At 36.0% G+C, this 24797-nt stretch overlaps 1 protein-coding gene across 1 annotated transcript; it reads left to right on the top strand.

The window, feature by feature from the left end:
- Positions 1-12383: 12383 nt before the first annotated feature.
- On the top strand, positions 12384-18583 carry LOC136042334 (vitelline membrane outer layer protein 1 homolog). Its single transcript, XM_065727295.1, has 2 exons — positions 12384-12628; positions 18006-18583. The coding sequence occupies exons 1-2, from the start codon at positions 12413-12415 to the stop codon at positions 18450-18452; spliced, it is 663 nt and encodes a 220-aa protein (XP_065583367.1). The 5' UTR covers positions 12384-12412; the 3' UTR covers positions 18453-18583.
- The last annotated feature ends 6214 nt before the right edge of the window (positions 18584-24797 follow it).

Below are 24797 nucleotides of genomic sequence, written 5' to 3' on the forward strand. Positions count from 1 at the left end.
TATATATATATATATATATATATATATATATATATATATATATATATATATATATATATATATATATATATATATATATATATTTATATATATATAATCTTCTGCATAGAATCCTACAAAAGCAATTATTAAGACTGTTCCCCAAGTGAATACGTCAGTAGTTCACTTGCGAAGCTGCTTCATCTTTTTTAACAAGCGGAACTATAATTGGCGTTGGTCGCCAATTATATTGACTTTTCCAAAAGGAACAGAACAAAATTAGCAAGGTGAATAAAAGAAGGTGAAAATAATGACGTGACAGCCTCTGGAACCTCAACCAGCCAAAACCTTGTTCTCGGTCGATAAATGCAGCGATTTTACCTGCTCAACTTCTAAATTTGGCAAGAAGACGAATAAAATAAGTAATATGATAAGAAATGAAAACACATGAAAATTCTGATAGATTACCTACTGCCAGCTTGATCTCGTTCAATCATAAAGTGGTTTTGCCAGCCGATAACAACACGTTATCTCCATGAAATCTTTAACAATCAATAGAAACTCATTCGGTAGTAAGTGGCTGGAAAACATCCGACTTGTGTAATATTGGGGGTCAGTTGATGGTGGACTTTAAGCCAAAAGAACAAATCAAATAAATGGGCCAAGTCAAATTTAAAGACCAATTAAGTTAAAATAAATGGATTCACATTATTAACATAGGCTATTCAATAGGGACTACTGTTAACGTCACAACGCCACTTTCCATAAAAACAACCTCAAGTAGAAATGGATAATAGCGACCAAGCAGGTAGTGTTAACCGGTGGGCTGCACCAATCCCTAACAATATTAAATTGGCGACCCATCCCAGCTAAAAGAAAGGTAAGCCATACGCTTGAACTGTTCAGTATCCGCTGACAAATGGGCAGGTTCTACACAATTCCACTCGGGCTAGTAAAGTGATCACGAATCATGCAATATCATACACATCTGCGTTCGTTTTGTAAATTCCTCGTGATTGTCTCATCGAAAAGTAACACAGGACGTCAAAAATCTGATGTTTCTGGAATTGAAAGGCTGGGAAGTATAACAAGGGTGCCTTGGTCGAAAACCCTTAACTGAAGGCTTATGATCACCCTCCTTGTTATAGTCCTTCTTGCAGTCCTCTTGGTAAGTAAAAACTAAAGAAACGCGTTTTGAGACAAACTTTCTGATGAAGATGGTTCAAGAACAACAACCGTTATTTATAAGTATCGTTACTGTAAAAGTTTACTATGAAAATAATTTTTCGTGAAATTTGGAAGAAGAGCTTGAAATGCCGATGTGTCTTTTTTATTTCTTCTGCCTTGGCGTGCCACTGAAACACTAGATAGCTGTTTGAGAGCTCAGTTTAAACCCATTGCTTGTTTCAACGTGCTTAGTGTAAATGCTTCTTTAGAACCCCATTTTGAAATGGCATATGGCATCAAAACTGGAGGTTGTTTTTTGTTATTCTCGAAGTGATTGTGCCTTAGAAGGCTTTACAGTGTTATTGAAATCTCCATTGTCTAATATATATATATATATATATATATATATATATATATATATATATATATATATATATATATATATATATATATATATATATATATATATATATATATATATATATATATATATATATATATATATATATATATATATATATATATATATATATTTACTGGATTCTTAAAATACCACTTCTGAGTAGTTTTATTACCAATCTCCTTAGTAAGTGCAAATAAAAAAAACAGCCAAGGAGAAAAATATTTTCACTTAAGTTCTTTCTGGAATGTCAATAAATGTTATTTGTGTTTACTTTACCACTAAAAGCTAATTGCAAAAACAAATTTGTCTAGAATTTCGGCAAAGGCTTGAAACACCTATGTGTCCTTTTTTTCTTTTTTCCTGTCTTCTCCAGCGCTAGCGGGGCACTGTTACATCTTAGAGGCTAGGTGTGTCTTGACAAGTGAAGTTTTCGTAAGTATAGTTTACTTAATTCAAACCGTGGCGACAAGGCGTGCATGAATTAGCCGCTGGCTGTGATGTCACACACAGGCACATCATTTGCAGGCAGAAGAAGGGTACTGGATTCCTTTGAATTTGAAAAACTTTCTTATTTTAGCCTTGTATTCTTTACTATAATACAGTTTTAATGATCAGTTTTCCTAAAATATTAAAGTCCAAGTAGCGAAAATAAGGAATACTTTCTTATTAAAGACTTTCTTACTTTGTTGTAAGAAAACACGGATTTCTGTAAATAGTATCGGTTTTGTGGATATAAGTTGTTTTAATGTCCGTCAGTTTCTTTTAAATATCTCTTTAAATATCATATAGAACAACACAATACTTTAAAGACAATTTTTGAAGAAAGCTATTAAGTATGAAAAAATTGCCAATAGAAGCTAATTCAGGAAAGGAAACAATTATTTAGATTAATCTTAATGGGAAAAGCTTGTTGCGAAAACAAATACATGAGAATGTAAAAAATAGCCTTAAACCCCTCATTGATCGAAATGAAGACTCCAGCATTGGAATTACCATTGTCGCAAACCACGCGCCGGAAAGCAGCCACAGTCCCCCATCTTGAACGAAAGCGAAAATCATTTTTTTATTAGATAGCACTGATGTATCCTCTTTTCCTTCTGTTTGTTTGTTTTTGTGTTCTTTTTCTTTTTTGTCACCCCTAGCGATGAACTGGAACAACATAGAGAGCTCTTTGTCAAAATAGAGAACTGGCTTATTTGAAAGAAGTGGCAATATCTTTGTGCTTTTTATGTAACAAAACGTAATATTTGCATTTTCATTAAGAATATAAAAAGATTAAAATATCCACCACCCCCACCCCCTACATGTTGAAATAGTCTTTTCTACATTTCATTTAATAATAAAATCACAATATGCATGTCCTAAATCCTCCAGAAAAGTGCACACACTCATATTTTCGTGCATTGGCTTTACGGTAAGGACCTGTGTGCTTTACTGAGGCCAGCACAGCTACGCTTGCTCCTCCTCCGTTCCGATCTATTCAAAGCCTCCCTCTTTACACCCTCCCATGAAGTACTCATTTCTCTTAAATCTTTCTTTACAAAATCCTCCCACCCCAACCGGCGACCTGCTTTCAGTTTAGTGCTAGACGGTTGGCTGAAAAGGACAATCTTCGGGAGTCTGTCATTCTTCATCCACAGAACGTTCACAACCCATCTCAACCTTTCTCTCATTATAACCCAATAAAGTGGAATTTGGCTACACTTTTCGCACAGCCTACTGTTTGAAATACGGTCAGTCAGCCGGGTACCTAGAACAGTCTGTAGGCAATTTCTGTGGAAAACATCTAGCAAATCTTCCTCGGTTTTTTGGAGCGCCCATGCTTCAGAACTATATTTGACCACTGTCATCACTGAAGCTACCAGTATTCTAATCTTGGTTTGCATATCTTCCCATTCTCCGAATTCTTTTCGGCTACGAAAAAAATACCCTGAGCCTTGGCTACTCTACGTTTAATATTTTCACTGATCCCAGCATCTTTGCTAATCAAACAGTTAGTGGTAACGAACTGGAGTAAGGAGTGACCCGGCTCAATAGTAAGCGAAGATCTAAAAAACTGAATTTTGGTACCAATAGTTATATCAAAAGAATCGCACTTTAATGCTGATTTTAAATATATACGTTTCATCAAGTTTCGTCTTACCCATCAAAAGTTACGAGCCTGAGAAAATTTGCCTTATTTTAGAAAATAGGGGGAAAGAACTCCTAAAAGTCTTACAATTTTAATGAAAATCTCACCATCAGATTCGGCGTATCAGAGAATCCTATTATAGAAGTCACAAGCTCCTATCTACAAAAATGCGGAATTTCGCATTTTTTGCCAGAAGGAAGATCACGGATGCGTGTTTATTATTTTTTTCTCCCCAGGGGTGATCGCATCGACTCAGTGGTCCTAGAATGTTGCGAGAGGCTTATTATAACGGAAATTAAAAGTTCTAATGCCCTTTTTAAGTGACCAAAAAATTGGAGGGTACCTAGGCCCTGTTACGTGGGAGGATCTTTACATGGAGGCATTTGTCATAGGGGAAGAGAATTTCAATGAAGAGGGCGCAGGATTGTCTAGCATTATTTAAAAAAACAATGAAAAAATAAATATGAAAAGTGTTTTCAACTGAAAGTAAGGAGCAGCAATAAAACTTAAAACGAACAGAAATTATTACGCATATAAGTGGTTCACCTCCTCGTAATACCTCCCTCTTTACGCTAAAGTATTTTTAGTAAATTCAACTATTTATTCTACGGCCTTTGTGATTCAGGGGTTATTCTTAAGGAATTGGGATAAAATTTAGGCTTTAGTGTAAAGAGCGAGGTATTGACGAGGGGCCTCCTCCACCAGATGGAGCAATTTTTCAAAGCCTAAGACACATAAAAACTACATAAATAAAAACACAACCAACATAAAGATAGATTAAAATAATAAAGAAAAAAAGAACAACAGTCCAAAGCAATCACAACATAAGTTCTGTGTCGTTCCTTAAATTCGAAATCAATGAAATGGCAACTACAGAAACGATCGTTTTGGTGATAGAAAAAAAGTGATTTTCAATATTTCCCCCACCCTTTCTTTCAAAGAATAACACATACATCATCTCACATCACATACATCAATCTCACAAGCTGGGTAACCACTCTGACCTTCCTTCCCAAATCTGAAAAAAAAAACTGCCACTAAATGGCAAGCAGTTTTTTGCAGTTAGTTCGAAATCCTCCAAATCATTGGGAAGCCAAAGACGAATACGGTGGAGTGGGGATCACGTCATGGTCCGCCCCTAAAATCCAAAAATTGATCTAAATTTCAGGGTACTTTTTAATAAATTTGTAAAGAAAATTGGTTTTTATATCATTCCTCCCCTTCAGATTTTATTTTACGATTACCTCTTACCCCTGAAGAATTCCCGCGCACGTGCCTGTCAGAAACAGAATTGGTTCTCACCAAGTTGCACAAAGCTAGTACAGACAAATTACATATCAACTTTGAGTTTCAATGTTTTTTCAAACCTAGAACTATTTTTATTGAGGATGAGTGCATCCTAAAAGGCTGTCTTTTTTCAAACATACCAATAATTACGAGCAACGTGTAGTTGGACCTTCATTTTCTAAAACGCAGTGCCCTAGCTCACCCTTTAGGGCAAATAAATAAAAATAAAATAAAGCCAAGAAACTGACTAGTAAAAATGAAGTTGTCAAGCCTCCAAGGATCTACCTATCTTGTTTTCCCATAAATTGCCCCATTTCAGGTAAATTTAAAAAAAATAGAGTTAGTTCTTTTTTCCCACGGGTCATCGTATCGACCAAGTGGTCCTAGAGTGACATAAGAGGGTCCATAAGAGGGTCCATTCGTACGGAAATGAAAAGTTCTAGTGCCCTTTTTAAGTGATCAAAAAAATTGGAGGGTGCCTAGGCCCCCTCCCACGCTCATTTTTTTCCAAAAGTCAACGGATTAAAAATTTTGAGATAGCCATTTTGTTCCGAATAGTCGAAAACCATAATAACTATGTCTTTGGGAATGACTTACTCCCCCACAATCCCTGGGGGAGGGGCTGCAAGTTACAAACTTTGACCAGTGTGTAATGGTTATTGGGAAGTGTACAGACGTTTTCAGGGGGATTTTTTTGGTTTGGGGGGTGGGGTTGATGGGAGGCGGCTATGTGGGAGGATATTTCCTTGGAGGAATATGTCATGGGGGAAGAAAAATTTAATGAAAAGGGCGCAGGATTTTCTAGCATTACTATAAAAATACAATGAAAAAATAAACATGAAAACGTTTTTTCAATTGAAAGTAAGGATTAGCATTGAAATTTAAAACGAACAGAGATTATTACGCATATGAGGGGTTCTAAAAATACTTTAGCATAAAGAGCGAGGTATTTAGGAGGAGACAAATACCTCGCTCTTTATGCTAAAGTATTTTTAGTAATTTCAACTATTTATTCTACGGCCTTTTTGATTCAGGGGTATTAAAGAGCGAGGTATTAACGAGAGTACAAACCCCCTCGTACCCATAATTGTGTGTGTGTCAGGCAATAATTGTGTGTCATGCTTGTGTGTCGACTGACGTCATGTTTGTTGATTGACGAAATTACACATCGGGACACAAATGACGACCGGGACATCTATCTATATATATAAAAATAAGTTGTCTGTCTGTGTGCCTGTCTGTGGATCAGGTTACGTCATGTTTCTGTGTTGACTGACGTCATGAAATTAGTTGTCGTCATTTTTGCTTTGACGGTGACGTCATTCAAGATATTTAAGACATATGTTCACGTAGAAATCTATTAATGTTTAAGTTTAAAATGACTGATGAACTCTCAATGGCAAAAGCCGATGAAGATGCTCAAAGAGTCTATGCCAAAAAACTTGCTGCTGATAGAGAAAGTCAGAAAAGAAAGCGTGCCGAGGAACTACCAGAGGAACGCGAAAGCAGACTTGCTGCTAAAAGAGAAAGTGAAAAAAGAAGGCGTGCCGAGGAATCAAAAGAACAGCAAGGAAACAGGCTTGAGGCTGATAGAGAAAGAAAGAACAGAAAGCGTGCCGAGGAATCAAAAGAACAGCAAGGAAACAGGCTTGAGGCTGATAGAGAAAGAAAGAACAGAAAGCGTGCCGAGGAACTACCAGAGTAACGCGGAAGCAGACTTGCTGCTAAAAGAGAAAGTGAAAAAAGAAGAAAGCGTGCCGAGGAATCACAAGAACAGCAAGAAATCAGGCTTGCTGCTGATAGAGAAAGTAAGAAAAGAAAGCGTGCCGAGGAATCAGAGCAACCTGAAAGTTATCGCCTGGCAATCAGGTACAACCCAGTCGATGATTATAGCTTGAGTAGATGTGTTCAAATCGGGACAATGTCTAAAATTTGTCCCTATTGCAAGGCCTTGAAATTCAATGGTGAAACAATGGGAATGTGTTGCGCCTCAGGAAAAGTTAAACTTCCTCTATTGGCTGCACCACCAGAGCCATTTAAGACTTTCCTTACTGGAACTACGTCAGAATCTAAGCGTTTTTTGTCAAAAATCAGAAAATACAACTCATGTTTCCAAATGACGTCGTTTGGAGCCCAAATCGACCGTATCGCTGCTGTTTCGACATGTGTAGAATTGGATCGTGAACAAAGTTACAGTACGAGTGATCTATTGTCGTATGTACAAAATAACATTTCCAAGTTAACGTCGGAACAAAAAGACATTTATGATACGATAATGCATTGTGTCGATAACAACGTTGGAGAAATTTTCTTTTTGGATGCGCCAGGAGGTACTGGTAAAACGTTTGTGATAAAACTGATTCTGGCATCAATTCGATCAAAAAATGATATAGCGTTGGCAATTGCGTCGTCCGGAATAGCCGCAACATTGCTGCCTGGTGAAAAACTGCTCATTCCGCTTTGAAATTGCCTCTGAACTTGCATTCTACAGAAACTCCCACGTGCAATATTTCCAAATCATCTGGGATGGGTAAAGTATTGCAGCAATGCAAACTTATTATTTGGGATGAGTGCACAATGGCACACAAAAAATCGCTCGAGGCTCTGGATCAATGCTGGAAAGATTTGCGAGGGAAGTCGAAACCCTTTGGCAGCACATTAATATTGCTTGCGGGAGATTTCAGGCAAACATTACCTATAATACCTAGATCAACTCCTGCAGACGAAATGAATGCTTGCCTGAAAAATTCTAATTTATGGGCACACGTAAAAACATTAAAAGTAACTACAAATATGCGTGTCCGATTGCAAAACGATGACTCTGGTCAAACATTTTCAGATCAATTGCTGGCAATGAGATCCTTTGCTCCCAGTAGACTCAACTTCAGGACATATACAACTACCTGCTGATTTCTGTAATTTAATGAATTTAATGACGTCCAAAAATGAATTGATTGAAAAAGTATTTCCGAATATTCTAAAAAATTATAAAAATAATAAATGGCTAAGTGAAAGAGCGATTCTCGCACCCAAAAATATAGACGTTCACGAAATCAACAATATTGTTTTGACCAAGATTCGAGACCAGGCAGTCCTTTACAAGTCAGTCGACACAGTTTTGGAACCAAATGAAGCGGTTAATTATCCATCTGAATTTTTAAATTCCATAGATCTTTCAGGGTTTCCACCACACGTGCTACAACTAAAAATAGGCGTACCAACAATACTTTTAAGAAATATAAACCCACCAAAGCTTTGCAATGGCACTCGACTTGTCGTAAAAAAAAAAAAAAACAATGGAAAACCTAATAGAGGCCACAATCTTGACAGGGCCTTTTGAGGGTGAGGCTGTTCTTATTCCTCGCATTCCCATGATTCCAACGGATCTGCCTTTTCAATTTAAAAGATTGCAATTCCCAATTCGATTAGCATTTGCAATCACCATTAACAAAGCTCAAGATCAATCATTAGAAAAATGTGGTATAGATCTTAATACTGATTGTTTTTCCCATGGACAATTGTACGTTGCATGTTCGAGGGTCGGTAAACCTGACAATCTATTTATATGCAGCGACAATTGGACAGCGAAGAATGTTGTATATTCGCAAGTCTTACGCAGTTAATTTGTATTTTGGAACCAAATGAAGCGGTTAATTATCCATCTGAATTTTTAAATTCCATAGATCCTTCAGGGTTTCCACCACACGTGCTACAACTAAAAATAGGCGTACCAATAATACTTTTAAGAAATATCAACCCACCAAAGCTTTGCAATGGCACGCGACTTGCCGTAAAAAAACAATGGAAAACCTAATAGAGGCCTCAATCTTGACAGGGCCTTTTGAGGGTGAGGCTGTTCTTATTCCTCGCATTCCCATGATTCCAACGGATCTGCCTTTTCAATTTAAAAGATTGCAATTCCCAATTCGATTAGCATTTGCAACCACCATCAACAAAGCTCAAGGGCAATCACTAGAAAAATGCGGTATAGATCTTAATACAGATTGCTTTACCAATGTACAATTGTATGTTGCATCTTTGAGGGTCGGTAAACCTGACAATCTATTTATACGCACAGACAATGGGACAGCGAAGACTGTTGTATATTCACAAGTTTTACGTAGTTAATTTGTATTGTATCTATCTATCTATCTATCTATATAAAAACGAGTTGTGTGTATGCATGTTTGTTTGTTTGTAAAAAGAGCGTTTGCATATGACGTCATTATTTGTACATACGGCTTTGTATATGGACAGACAATGGGAAAGCCAAGAATGTTGTATATTCGCAATTTTTACTTAGTTTGAAACACATATATAAATCTATCTATATTCACAGGTGGGACACAGGGACACAACTACAATGGCGCGTAACTAATATGGCGCGTAACGACTTACGCGCGCGGGGGGGCTTAGGGGGGCGTGAAGCGCCCCACCAACTAGGTGTTGGGGTGGCGCGAAGCACCACCCCAACAGCTAGTCTTATACATATAAAAATAAGTTGTCTGTGTGTCGAGTGACGTCATGTTTGTTGATTGACGAAATTACACACCGGGAAATCGGGACACAAATGATGACCGGGACATAGGGAATATAAATGACGACCGGGACACTCAAAGAGGAAGCGACCGGGACACAAGGAATGTTCGATTAGCAATCACCATCAACAAAGCACCGGGACACAAATGACGATCGGGACCGGGACATCGGGACACAAATGACGACCGGGACACTGGGACATCTATATATATAAAAATAAGTTGTCTGTGTGTCGACTGACGTCATGTTTGTTGATTGACGAAATTACACACCGGGACATCGGGACACAAATGACGACCGGGACACCGGGACATAGGGAATATAAATGACGACCGGGACACTCAAAGAGAAAGCGACCGGGACACAAGGAATGTTCGATTAGCAATCACCATCAACAAAGCACGGGGACACAAATGACGACCGGGACACAGGGAATATAAATGACGACCAAGACACTCCAAGAAAAATTACAGACTGGGATACCGGAACACAAATGACGACCGGGACAAAAATGACGACCGGGACCCAGGGAATATAAATGACGACCGCGACACTCAAAGAGAAATTACAGACTGGGACACCGGGACACAAATGACTACCGAGACACAGGGAAAAAACAACAACGGGGACGCCGGGAGGCACAGGGGGATATATAAATGACGACAGGGACACAGGGAATGTTCGATTAGCAATCACCATCAACAAAGCTCAAGGGCAATCATTAGAATAATGAGGTATAGATCTGAATACAGATTGTTTTTCCCATTGACAATTATATGTTGCATGTTCAAGAGTCGGTAAACCTGACAATCTATTTATATGCACAGACAATGGGACAGCCAAGAATGTTGTACATTCGCAAGTTTTACGTAGTTAAAAATATATATAAATCTATCTATATTCACAGGTGGGACACAGGGACACAACTACAATGGCGCGTAACTAATATGGTGCGTAACGACTTGCGCGCGCGGGGGGGCTTGGGGGGGCGAAGAGCCACCCCAACAGCTAGTAAAAATATAAGAATATAAAAGTGTGTTACGTAAGTTAATTCTTAAGTTACGCATATTTTTTACTAATAAAAACGTTCGTTAAAAATTACAAGTTCTAGTAGCCTTTTTAAGTAACCGAAAAACTGGAGGGCAGTTAGGCCTCCTTCCCCGCCCCTTATTTCTCAAAATCGTCTGATCAAAACTAAGAGAAAGCCATTTATCCAAAAAAAATTAACATACAAATTTCATTTCAATAATTTATGTGCGGAGAGCCAAAATCAAACATGCATTAATTCAAAAACGTTCAGAAATTAAATAAAAAAAAACTAGTTTTTTTAACTGAAAGTAAGGAGCGACATTAAAACTTAAATTGAACAGAAATTACTCCGTATATGAAATGGGTTGTCCCCTCCGCAATCCCTCGCTCTTTACGCTAAAAATTGACTCTTTGCCACAATTCTACTTTTTAAAACAATTAAAAGCTTTAGCGTAAAGAGCGAGGGATTGCGGAGGGGACAACCCATTTCATATACGGAGTAATTTCTGTTCGTTTTAAGTTTTAATGTCGCTCCTTACTTGCAGTTAAAAAAAAACTAGTTTTTTTTTTATTTAATTAAGGTAGGAAGTAAAGTTAGTAGCTGGTTCCATATTGAATCAGGAGTTAAACAGGAATTTACAAGGTTAATTTTAATGGACTAAAAAGAGCAGAGCAAAGACTATGGGAAAATACAGAAACAAATGGGGAAGTAAAACTCTTCTAGACTCGTATTACGCTTGTGGTTTAACCATCCTAGATTAAAATGTTAGTAAAACGATCGATTTTTTGGAGGTTTTGAAAGTTCAGAGTGCAGGAATAGGTTTTGGTACATTTTGTGTTAAAATTAAGATCGTGTTAAAATAGAATGGCCAAGGCTCAGAGTGTTTTTTTTTCATAATTGGAAGAAGTTTGGAAAAAATAGGAAGATAAATATGCGAACTAAAGATTAGAATATTGGAAGCTATAGTGATGATAGTGGTCAGTCATGGTTCTGATTCGCGGGCGCTCCGAAACACGGAAGAGGATTTTCTAGATATCTTTATGTGAAATTGTCTGCAGATTGTTTTGCTGACCTGTCTGACTGACCGTATTTCAAACAGTAAGCTGTTCGAGAAATGTGGCTTAATCCTGCTTTCTAGGGGTACAGTGAGGGAATGGTTGAGATGGCTAAAACAAGCTCTGTGGATGAAGGATGATAGATTGCCAAAGATCGTCCTTATCGGTCAAACATCCCTGAATGGAGTGAAGGACGTTGTAAGGAAAGTTTCAAGGGAAATTGGAACTTCATGGTAGGGGGTGTAAAGAGGGAGGCTTTGAATAGATTAGGATGGATGAGGATTGTGTGCACCTGTTTTGGCCTAAGGCAGCTTGGTGCTGCAGTGATTTGTTAGTAGTAGTACTATTAGTCAGCATTCGCTTTAATTAATAAAATTTTCAGGTCAGATATTTTGAAAAGCAACTGGTAAATAAATTACCCATTGATTACACTCTAAAATGCTTTTAGGAAAGCGCTGGTCAAACTTTGGCGTAAAGAGAAGGGAATATTTGAGTTGCAGCCATCCTCATAGATGAGATATTTTATGTCCTCTTTCAGTTTTAATTTCGATTTTTAATTTCATTGAAAGAAAACTTTTTTTTCAAATTTGATTGAAGTACAATTCTTGTAAAATCAATGACTTCTTATCAAACTCGTTTTGAACAGAGCGTTACAGATTTCGAAATTCGAAAAGATGTCATTTGATTAAGATGAATCGACTTGAATAATCAAATGTAACATTTGCATAAGACATTTTTCTAGAAAACATCAAACTAAACAATCTTATCTCGTATCTGGTAGTATATAAGGATGTAAAATTAAGAAATTTTGAAGTTTAAATATGAAAGTCCTACTCGTTTTTCTTTTTGCTCTGCCAACAATTGAACTGGCAAAAGTACCAGCGGTGCTGGAAGCTCCACCGGCATTAGAATCTTTGAAATCAAGTCGAGCTAATATTGTTCAGATCATAAGCGTCTCAAATGCAGGCCCATGGGGAGACTGGGGTCTTTGGGACAACTGCCCAGAGGGTAGTTATGCAAACGGCTTCCGCATGAAGGTTAGTTCTTTTTTCTTCACCTCTCCCCTCACCCTTCTCTGTCTCACTTAAGTTTCTTCTCTGTGTCTCTTTCTTTTTCTTCTTCTCCCTCTCAATCCTCTCCCTCTCTCTCTCTATTTTGCATTATACTATTCTTCTACACTCAGTTGCTGATGTTTTTTTTCAATAGCTTGATTTTACCAAATATATTTCTTTTCTTCTTCAATAATTTCAACATTCAAGAATAAATTGTTATAAAAAAAAGTCCTGAATCAGTTTTCAGGACCAATATATATAAATATTAAAATATCATAGTCATGGTCACATCAACTTTGAGAACTTTAATACCACCATATTGTCAACATACCTGTCAAAATGGCAATAGTGCAAATATTTGTGAACACCTTGTTGTAAAACTGTTTCCTGATCAGAATTGGAAGCTACTCCAGCTAAAACAGGCTCTAAATTAATTAATTTTCGATTCCAGAATTTTATTATGTATCTTACCTACTTTCAAAGTTTACAAAAATTAATAGCAAATAGCGTAATTACCCCAAGGGTCGTCAAGTAATTACGCTCTTTGGTTAATAAACGTGCAGTATTTTCAAATCAATTGGACAGAATGGATTATGTTGGACATAATGGATTGTTATGGCCGGCAAAGGGCTTTTTGTAGTGGAAGCTTGGGCCCCCCGGAAAATCTGGGGTGGGCATTTGCCCATCCCTGACCCCCCCCCCCCCCCCCCAAATGGCGCCTCTGCTTGTCTCAGTTATATTACCGTTAATAATCTCACTAATTTTTTTCTAGTTTATTGTGTTTTTGCATAAATGTCTACTAGGAACCAGATTTCTACCAAGAACCATTTTAAGGCCCATCGATACTATAAAGAATTGCCCTATCTCGTCCATTATAATCGTTTTCAGGTTGTGTGACACACTTTTTAGAATTACGTTGGCGAACTTGATTGAACTCGAGAACTTGAATAATGGATTTGAATAAACGATAGAAAACTAAAAGTCAACACCGAATTTTCCAGATATCTTCATATCAAGTTACGAGTTCAATCAAAATTCTGTCTCTTGTACTTCTTTTTTTGAATATGTCAACTTTTATTGCTAGTCAAACCATAAACCCTTGGTTGATCTTGATAACTAGGTCCCATGGAGAGGTCACTAATTGAAGCTTTGTCCTTTGACCAATTGACCGACAAGAGAGGAATATTGAAAATTGAAAAATAAGTTTTAGGTATCGTATATCCTTAAAGCATCAAATGAGTAATGCAGACTAAAGGTTCCCTTTATATTAAAAAAAAACAACAAATATAACTCTACGCTAAGTTTGACTTACTCTTTGCCGAAAGCATTTAAAGTGGAGCAAACGTATTAAGGTGATAAATGCAAGTGTTTTTATCTATTGATTGCTTCTCAAAGGATTCCAAATGAAAAATTTTCTGCTTGAAGAAAATAAGAGAAAATGGGACTTAGATTCTTTAGAGATGTGATAATTTTTTATTTTTATTTTTACTATTATTATTCTTGGTCTAGAATATTCATTCTTGAAGCATTGAGCAAAAGACCAAGCTTCAGCATAACGAGGGGGATTGAGAGGTTGGCAGGCTCCCTTACATTTAGTGTTATTTTTATTCATTTCTTATTTTGATGCCACCATTTACTTCAATGTAAAAAAGCTTATTTTTGTCATTTAATTTCTGCTCACTTTGCTTACCAGATTCAACTCAATAAGTTTTCCAGTCGTATCCTCAATTCCCTGCTCTTTTTCCTAAAGTTTTACTTTCGTATAAGAATCCTTTAACATTAAAGGCTAACTCAGGCGCGTTTACATGACGAGGAAAATCAGATTTTTTCTAAATATAAGTAAGGCTGTCACCCCCATAAATACCTATTCTTTACGCTTAATTTTCGATTTCTACCATAATGTTGTGATATTTAAAATCTAAAATTTCGCGGTAACAACTACCATTTACACAAGAGCTTCCACCCCCTCAGTACTTATATTCCACGCTTGACCTAGCTGCATTTCCCCCAATGAACGGAAGTCTCAATTTAAATTTCTCTCTCCATATTTGTCTAAAAACCTTTTATTCAAAGTTGGTTCATTATTTAATGACATGGTTGGCACTCCTAGTGATTTGTCACTATTTCCAGTGATTTTTTATGTTGCCTAAAAATAAAAAATCACTAAATCAGCACATAAATCACTAGATTATTGAAGAAAATCACTTAATTTGACCACAAAATCACTAAAATCTGTTGTTTTTTTTTCACCGGGTGGGAACTCAGGTTACTGATCCATAGTAATGACAGTTGGCTATTTAATGAATATATTTTATTCGCAAAAAAGCCTTAAGTAATTATCTAATCAACCGTAACCATTTTTCATTAGGATTACAGCAACTTGGGAGGTTGAGGCCCACAGACCGATAAACTTAAGATAGTAATAGTGGAGGGATTGTGAAAAATATTATAATAATATTGATAATTATGAGTGTGCGAGGTTTTGCGGTGAAGTTTCCGTGTGGGTTACACTGAGCAGGGTACAGATTAAGAATTAAATATGGAAGACTGGCTCCTCCTTTCAATTTTGAAATTGACAGAAACTCTAAAATTTAAGCTTCGCATTATTCCTGTGGTTTTTTATGTTTGTGTTTGATAAAAACGTAATAGAACAATGGTTTTCCAATTGTATTGGCTAAATGTGGCTTATATTGGACATTACAATTGTTTCTATGAAGGACATTACCGGTTTTTATTACCTCTTCATTTTTTAGTTAAATGGTTATATATTTTCTCTTCTTTCCTAAGATTTAAGATTTTGAAATGTGTTGACAGGCAAGATTACAAATTTTTCAGGCAAATACAAAAGACTTCTTTCATCCGTAATCAAACAGTTCGTGGTAACGAACTGTAGTAAGGAGCGACCCGGCTCAATAGTAACCGAAACTCTAATAGGTACCAATAGCTACATCAAAAGAATCGTATTTTAATGCTGATTTTAAATATATAAGTTTCATCAAGTTTAGTCTTACCCATCAAAAGTTACGAGCCTGAGAAAATTTGCCTTATTTTAGAAAATAGGGGGAAACACCCCCTAAAAGTCATAAAATCTTAACGAAAATCACACCATCAGATTCAGAGTATCAGAGAACCATACTGTAGAAGTTTCAAGCTCCTATCTGCAAAACTGTGGAATTTTATATTTTTTGCCAGAAGGCAGAACACGGATGCGTGTTTATTTGTTTGTTTGTTTTTTTCCCCAGGGGTGATTGTATCGACCCAGTTGCCCTAGAATGTTGCGAGAGGGCTCATTCTAACGGAAATGAAAAGTTCTAGTGCCCTTTTTAAGTGACCGAAAAAATTGGAGGTCATCTAGGCCCCCTCCCACGCTAATTATTTTCCCAAAGTCAACGGATCAAAATTCTGAGATAGCCAGTTTATTCAGCGTAGTCGAAAAACCTTATAACTATGTCTTTGGAGACGACTTACTCCCCCACAGTCCCCGTGGGAGGGGTTACAAGTTCAAACTTTGACCAAGGCTTGCATATAGTAATGGTTATTGGGAAGTGTACAGGCGTTTTCAGGAAAATTTTTTGGTTGGAGGCAGGGGTTGAGAAGAGGGGGATATGCTGGGGGAACTCTCCATCGAGGAATTTGTCATGGGGGGAGAAAATTTCCATGAAGGGAGCGCAGGATTTACTAGCATTACTTAAAAAAAAAAACAATGAAAAAATAAATATGAAAAAGTTTTTTTTTCCGCTGGAATTAAGCAGCAGCATTAAAACTTCAAACGAACAGAAATTATTACCCATATGAGGGGCTCACCTCCTCCTAATACCTTGCTCTTTACGCTAAAGTACTTTTATTAATTTCAACTATTTATTCTGCGGCTTTTGTGATTCAGGGGTCATTCTTAATGAATTGGAACAAAATTTAAGCTTTAGTATAAAGAGCGAGGTACCGACGAGGGGGCGAACCCCCTCATATATGTAATAAAAACACGAGAATACAAAATTTCTTTACGTAAGCTAATTTATAAGCTACGTATATCTTTTACTTATAAAAAGATTCGTAAAAATTTAAAAGTTCTAGTTGCCTTTTTAATTAACCGAAAATCGGAGGGCAACTAGGCTTCCTCCGCCGCTCTTTTCTTCTCAAAGTCATTCGATCAAAATTATGAGAAAGCCATTTAGCAAAAAAAAAAAATATATAAAAATATCGTTTTAATTATTCCTCTGCGGAGAGTCAAAATCAAAACATGCATTGATTCAAAAACGTTGAGAAATTAGATAAAAAAACAAGTTTTTTTAAATGAAAGTAAGGAGCGACATTAAAACTTAAAACGAACAGAAATTACTCCGTATATGAAAGCGGCTTTTCCTTCTCAACGCCCCGCTCTTTACGCTAAAGTTTTTTACTGTTTTAAAATGTAGAGATAAGAGAAAGAGTTAAACTTTAGCGTAAAGAGCGGGGCGTTGAGAAGGAAAAGCCCCTTTCATATACGGAGTAATTTCTGTTCGTTTTAAGTTTTAATGTCGCTCCTTACTTTCATTTAAAAAAAACTTGTTTTTTTTATCTAATAGCTCTATAAAACCAATCAAAAGAAAAGCAAAGCAGCCATGTAATACCAATTAAAAAATAGAGTTTTATTTTGTTTTCATTTCAAACTTATATTTTTGATTTTTTCTGGTCTTTTATTTTCTTCAAGCAGGGTTTCATAGAATGAAACCATTTTACATAAACCGGTGCAAATTAAGTACAAGAGCTATAGTTTGTCTTTAAAAGCATGTTCAAAGGTCCCCCAAAGAGGTACATAAGAGGAAATAGACTTAAAAAAGAGAAAACGTGAGAGTCTTGAAGAGAATTGGCTAATCTGATTAATAGGTTAATAGAAAAGTTTAAACTCTAAATGTTTATCATTTTCAGCCCAAACAGTTTAACACTAGACTAATTGAAATGCGAAATAAAATAGTAATATCATCTGATTTTTATTTAGTTTCTTCTAATATTATTAACAATTGTCTGGCCAAATAGGTGATTCATCATTTATTTGTGATTAAACTAATTTCATAATTAAAAGTTTTAACAATAAATTTTACGAACCATGGGCTGCACACCTAAATACAGGAAGAAAAAAAAGGAAAAAAAAATATGAATGAACAGACCCATGTGATGCATTCTCCCCGCTGAGACTGACTCTCTTTATTTTAACTTTCTTTGCTCCACCCGGCCCAATGGCAATTATCATTCTGCCAATATAATTACTTTTCCTTCCGTACTAACACATTTTTTACTATTCGTTTAGCTTCGAAAAAAATATTTAAAATATTCTTTGTCTTCTTCTTCTTTCAGTGCACATCCAATTCTTACTTCATTATTGCAGGTTGAACCGGAAAATGTCGCGGACGAAACGTCAGTAAATTCAATTTGCTTAGAATGTGTTTACGCCGACACTGGTCTGCAGGCAAACCGCCCCTGCTCCTCTGAAGGCCCATGGGGTGACTTCCGAGGCCCTTACACTTGTCCCATGGTAGGGAACAATCGTACATACATTGTTGGTTTTGCGCTTAAAAATCAACAACCAAGCGTGCTAGGAGATGAAACAGCTGTTAATAATATGAAGGGAGTATGTAGAACCTTTAATGGGGCCAGCGGAATCACTACAATTGAAGGTAGCGGAAACAGACATGGTACATACACAGCTTTTAGTGGCACCTGTCCAATTGGCTCTGCAGTTTGTGCGATCCTGACAAGAGTTGAGCCAGATAGGGGAAATTTCGTAGATGATACAGCCTTGAATGATGTTCAACTAGCATGCTGTGCACTTTAAAGACATAATCTGTTGTGAGTTCAAGCTAGTCTTCATGTCTACCATTCATTTAAACTAAAATTTCTATTAGCTTAAATCAGTTATATATTTTTTTAATTTGGATTTCGAAAAATATAAATTATTACCCTTTATATTGCTCCCAATTGAAGAGCTCGTATACTTGTTTCTCTATTTCATTAATTTTAGATGTGTTTAATAAATATACAATGTACAACTCTCAGATAGATTTAGATCTGAATAATTTGAATAAAAAATCAATGCTAATCCTTAGGAAAAACGTGTTTAATACAAAACCTGTTTAATGGGAATTTTGTTATTGGCATATGCTTGCACAGCTAACAAAATACTTATCCTTTTAACTGTAGGAAAATTTAAAAGCAATTACAATGCATTTAACCAAAAAAAATTCCTTAAGAACTGTACAATAAAAGAGATATAGTTTACCCTGATACGTGAACCTCAAAAGGCGAACCGTTTAACAGAGAACGCTGACTCCCATTTTTTTAGTTCTCCCAAGATCTTTGGATTTCAGTGCTGAGCTTCGGATCTTTTGAAACATTTCGCTAATCACTCGATACATTACGATATTTTTTTTTTACATTATTTATCATATAAGTGAAAAATTTTGCATATTCCTGTTGCTACATAGGTGAATGACAAGGACATACTTTTGCTCTTAGCAAGGTGTTACTTGTTCTGTTATGCTCATACAGGTCCAATTTATGCCTCTTGCATTGATGACACAGTGCTACGGTCTAGCAACTTTTGACAGAAAACAATTTTAATAAAATCTGAGGACTCTGATTTTACCTCTTAGGCTGGTTTTTGCAACTACCTGCCTTCATTCTAGTCCGTTGAGTCGTTTAAGGACTTTGATAAGATTGTCATCAATGTTCTCTATTCTATGTTCTATTTGTTAGTGACCTGTACGATCTTAGCACTTTGATAAAAAACAAAAACAAAAAGAAAACAACAACAATCTGAGGAGAAAGAAGTAACTTTTGATTTCTTCGATCCCTTCCATTGATTCATTCAATTCTTCTTCCATACTTTGATTCATTCGATTCTTCTTCCATTCTTCGATTCATTCGATTCTTGGATAATAATATAATAGCCGCTTTTACAGAAGTGTACCCTATCCCCCCTAATGGGGCCAGATGTAGCTCTGATCTTAAACACAGAATTGCAAGAACACACGATATAATAAAAACATGTTTTTCAAACATGCAGAATGGTTTTATCACATTTTCATGTTTCTTTCTATTGTTAAAACAACTGATTGTTGAAAAACAACTGAATATCAGGGAGACGCGAAGTTCACGCCATGGATAAAATGATCAAAAATCTGGAAGATACAGCCAGATTGTCTAATGGTCAAATACTGTATTTGCATGTTAAAATATTGGGAGGGAATGGTTAATCTAGACTTTTCCGATTAACAATAGAAGCAGGCCTCAATTTTAATGCTAAGAAAAGTGTTAAAGAGAGGTGGATATCATGTTTTGAAAATGTTTTAAGCCGTCCTAAAGTTGCAAGAAACAATAAAAGCAAGAATACTAAAGTTTATGACAAAAAAAAAGGATTGAAAAATACTAAATCCTAAAGTGATGATAGTGCGGTAAGTGAGTTTTTCATGTGTAATGGCTGTGAAGTCAAAAATAAATTACCAAAGATTATGAAAATGCTTTTTGAAAAAGGGTTAGTACCTGGCTATATAAAAACTTAAATTAACCAAATTTATAAAAAAAGAGGTAAGAGTGAGTGTTATAAATATAGAGGCATTGGCTTTGTTATATTAGAAGAAAATAAATTAGTATGATGGCACTTGTTAGACCTAGAGATACTGTAGATTATGTTTTAAGAGAAGATCAGTGTGGGTTTAGGAAGGGGAGAGGATGTGATGACTAAATTCTTGCTCTCATGTTAATAATTAAGGACTGCCAGACATATTAGTTTTTGATTCAGCCAACGAAAGAGCCTTCAATGAAGGTCTTATCTTTGTATGTTATACCGGATAAATACAGTAAAGTGGTAATGCTATATACGAGAACAAAAATGACACAGTTAAGGTAGGAAGCAAGGTTAGTAGCTGGCCTAGTATTGAATCAGGAGTTAGGTAGTATTTCATTCTGTCCCCACTTATATTGTTAGTTTGTTGGACTTTGTACTAAGGAACGCGCCGAAGACTATGAGAGATGATGGAATTAAATAGGAAGGTAAAATCAACCTTGAATGAGATTACGCTGATGACTTGAGTGTCCAAGATGAAAATGTTAAAAAATGAGTGTCTTTTTGAGGTTTTGAGAATTCAGGGTGGGTGAATAGGTTCAAAATTAATCTTAAAAAGGCAAAGTTGCTTAGACTAGGAATAAATAAAGTTGAAGAAGTGGTGTTGGGCAAAGAAAAGATCAATTAAGTAAATAACTTTGCTTACCTGGGTGGTATCATGTTTGCAGCATTAGCTGAACTAACTACCATCTATAGCAGTAAAAAATTTAAAACACGTTAAAAAAAACTAGCAAGTGAGAAAAAATTATAATTCCAAGGTCTTTCGGGTAGGATAGCTATTATCTTGAATAGACTTAACAGTAAATTTTATTTTGAAAACAAATTTATTAGAATGTCTAAAAATAATCCGAAATCTGTAAAAATGGCGTCGGATGGAAAAGAGTAAACTATTGGAATTGCTAGGGCGAAAAACAATATTGAGGAGACTTACAGTCCCCTGGCTTGAACAGGAAGGAAAATCACATTTTGCAAGGATAGCACTTATATTTTTTTTTTCGTTTTACTTCTCCACTGCTAGCAAGACACTGGAACATCATAGACATCTGTTTAAGAGCTCATTTTGAATGGAAACTGTTATATTTAATACGTTTTGTAAGTACCAAAATATAAGATTTTAAATAAAATCAATTTTTCGATAAAATAAACTGCATCCTTATGTACAAGAAGATGTTATACTGGGTATAATGCCACATTTGTGTGACTACACTTACTAGTCTTAGTAATTTAGTCTTCTTAAGGCGGTGATTAAGTGAACTGATGGAACTCGAAAATCCCATGTTAAATTGAAAATTTATATTTAAAAAGTACCCAAGTATTGATTGGCGGAAGATGCCGCTTTTAATATCAGGCCATAGCTTCTTAAAGATGCTACAAAATGTTTGAAAGGATTTTGCTCTATTTCCTCTAATTGCTTAGAAATCTTAGAAAATGTCTAGGTCTTTTTCACAAGTGTACTCTATGAAGGATATTGCTTTTGGAACAAAATCGGTACTATCATGAGCAGAAGACAATAACTTGTAAGATGATTGGAACCATTTTTCGATGTATTTTCCTGTTTTCTAACAGTCCATTAGAATATTTTCAGCTACCTGAAATTTTTACAAGTCGGTTGCCACAAAGAATCGTTTCAGATCGCCGATAATAGCCCCTGGAGACCAAAATTACAAGCTGATATAATCAGCTGCTTGTTAATAGTGTGAAATTTTCATAAATTATTTCAATGCAATGAAGAAACCTAGAAATGAGAAATAGTCAGGAGCCTTCAGTAAAGTTGTGCACACAAAGCCGAAATCATGGGGAAAATTAGATCAAAGAGAGGTATGCAACTGCAAAACTGCGAAAAATTTGGGGATAGGCGTGTGGATAAAGAACCGAAAAGAGGCTAAGGAGGACTGTTGCATGGAAGTTGGAAAGAATGGACTGACATTGTACCAAGTGCAATGTCAGCTTGAATGTGCTCAGCTAGATACTTGCTTTTTCATGATTTTTACCGAGAAAGACTTCTACATTGAAAAGATAGACCGCGATCCAGGCTTTTGGACCGAAAAGATTTTTCCCAAGCTGAAAGGATTCTTCATGGATGCTTTGATCCTAGAGTTCCACAGGGGCTTCCAATACGAGAACCGTACTTATAAAATTAATCGTCTAGTACCGGTAACAGGAAAATTCATTTTCCTTACATTATATCCTTCTTTGTATTTACATACTTAATTGTATTGTCATTTGAAATAAAATACCTTTGTTTATATTGCTTGTCCTCCAACTTTATCAAACAGTTCGTAGTAACGAACTGTAGTAAAGAGCGACCCGGCTCAATAGTAACCGAAATTCTAAAAAATGGAATTTTGATACCAATAGCTGCATCAAAAGAATCGCATTTTAATGCTGATTTTAAATACATAAGCTTCATCGAGTTTAGTCTTACCCATCAAAAGTTACAAGCCTGAGAAAATTTCCTTATTTTAGAAAATAGGGGGAAACAACCCCTAAAAGTTATAGAACCCTACTTTAGAAGTTTCAAGCTCTTATCTGCAAAAATGTCGAATTTTTTTATTTTTTTTCAGAAGGCAGATCACAGATGCGTGTTGCAAAAGGGCTCATTCTAACGGAAATGAAAAGTTCTAGTGCCCTTTTAAGTCACCAAAAAAATCGGAGGGCACCTAAGCCCCCGTCCCACGCTAATTATTTTTCCAAAGTAACCGGATCAAAATTCTGAGATAGCTATTTGATTCAGCGTATTCGAAAATCCTTATAACTATGTCTTTTGGGACGACTTACTCCCCCACAGTCCCCGTGGGAGGGGCTACAAGTTACAAACACTGACCAGTGCTTACATACAGTAATGATTATTGGGAAGTGTACAGACGTTTTCAGGGGCGTTTTCATTTGGTTGGGGGCAGGGGTTGAGAAGAGAGGGATATGCTGGGGGAACTTTTCATGGAGGAAGAAAATTTACATGAAGGGAGCGCAGGATTTTCTAGCATTATTAAAAAAAAAATGAAAAAATAAATATGACAATGTTTTTTCAACTAAAAGTAAGGAGCAGCATTAAAACTTAAAAGGAACAGAAATTATTACGCATATGAGGGGCTCACCTCCTCCTAATACCTCGCTCTCTACGCTAAAGTATTTTAGAATTTCAACTATTTATTCTACGGCTTTTGTGATTCAAGGGTCATTCTTAAGAAATAAGGACAAAATTTAAGCTTTAGCGTGAAGAGCGAGGTACTGACGAGGGTGTGAACCCCCCTCATATATATAATAAAAATATGAGAATACAGAAGTTCCTTACGTAAGCTAATTTGTAAGTTACGTATGTCTTTAACTAATAAAATTTATTTTTACTGATAATTTTACTAATAAAAAATTCGTAAAAAATTAAAAGTTCTAGTTGCCTTTTTAGGTAACCAAATAATCGGAGGGTAACTAGACCTCCTTCCCCGCTCCTTTTTTTCTCAAAGTCGTTCGATCAAAACTATGAGAAAGCCATTTAGCCAAAAAAAATATGCAAATTTCGTTTTAATTATTCATCTGCGGAGAGCATAAATCAAAACATGCATTCATTAAAAAACGTTAAGATATTAAATTAAATAAAAACAAGTGTTTTTTAACTTAAAGTAAGGAGTGACATTAAAACATGAAACGAACAGAAATTACTTCATATATGAAAGGGGCTGCTTCCTCATCAAAGCCCCGCTCTTCACGCTAAAGTCTTGATTCTTTCTCTTAACTCTATTTTTTAAAACAGTAAAAAATTTCAGCGTAAAGAGTGGGGCGTTCACGAGGAAGCAGTCCCTTTCATATACGAAGTAATTTCTGTTCGTTTTAAGTGTTAATGTCACTCCTTACTTTCAGTTATTTTTTTTTTTATTTAATTTGTAAGAAAACTTTGGTTTTCTAAGAATCCTTGAAGAAAGCTTTCAACTAAGTTCGGTGTTTAGTTTCGAATTAATCAACTGAGGTATTTTAAATAGCCTATCCCTAGGAAAAAATAATTTAAATGCACTCTATGCATGCCGTCACAGTTGCATATACATGGGCATTTTGTACTTGAGAATGATAGTGCTCTTTTGCTCATTTTCTCTTCTCCCTTGGTCGGTAACCAAGCTTTGCAAGACGCAGCCAAATATTTTGCTATTTCTCGGCTGAAGCATCTCACCAAAGGAAGCTGTCTATCAAAACCTTTCACAAGACTTGGTAATTGGTGCTATTTGAAGTTTTGACAATCGATGATCTCTAGAGAATTAAAAGACAGAAGGCTAACCTTACTTCAATTTTGAAGCTCGAGGTTTTCAAGTTCACTTAATCACGGCCTTAACATTAGTTTTCAGATTGATTCTTGTATCCTATGAAACATACAGCAATGGGTATTATGTTGAAAGTTTTATGCAATGCTAAGTGGGACGTTAAACAAAATAAAAGACGCTATGTGCATCCAGGCAGTTAAAATGGTATCTTTTCAATTTTCCAAAAATAGTTAGGGACGGGTATCACGTTTAAACGTTAAGAGAACGCTGAGGGACAGATTGATCAGTACCAAAATATAATATTTTAAAC

The sequence above is a fragment of the Artemia franciscana genome, chromosome 2 (genome assembly GCF_032884065.1).
Source record: "Artemia franciscana chromosome 2, ASM3288406v1, whole genome shotgun sequence".
In the NCBI taxonomy this organism is placed as follows: Eukaryota; Metazoa; Arthropoda; class Branchiopoda; order Anostraca; family Artemiidae; genus Artemia; species Artemia franciscana.

What these genes read in the sequence shown, in the direction of transcription:
- LOC136042334 (XM_065727295.1), top strand. Translation starts at nt 12,413, where the DNA reads ATGAAAGTCCTACTCGTTTTTCTTTTTGCTCTGCCAACAATTGAACTG. An exon ending in CAAACGGCTTCCGCATGAAG is followed by an intron (nt 12,629 to 18,005) that starts GTTAGTTCTTTT and finishes TCATTATTGCAG; the next exon opens with GTTGAACCGGAAAATGTCGC.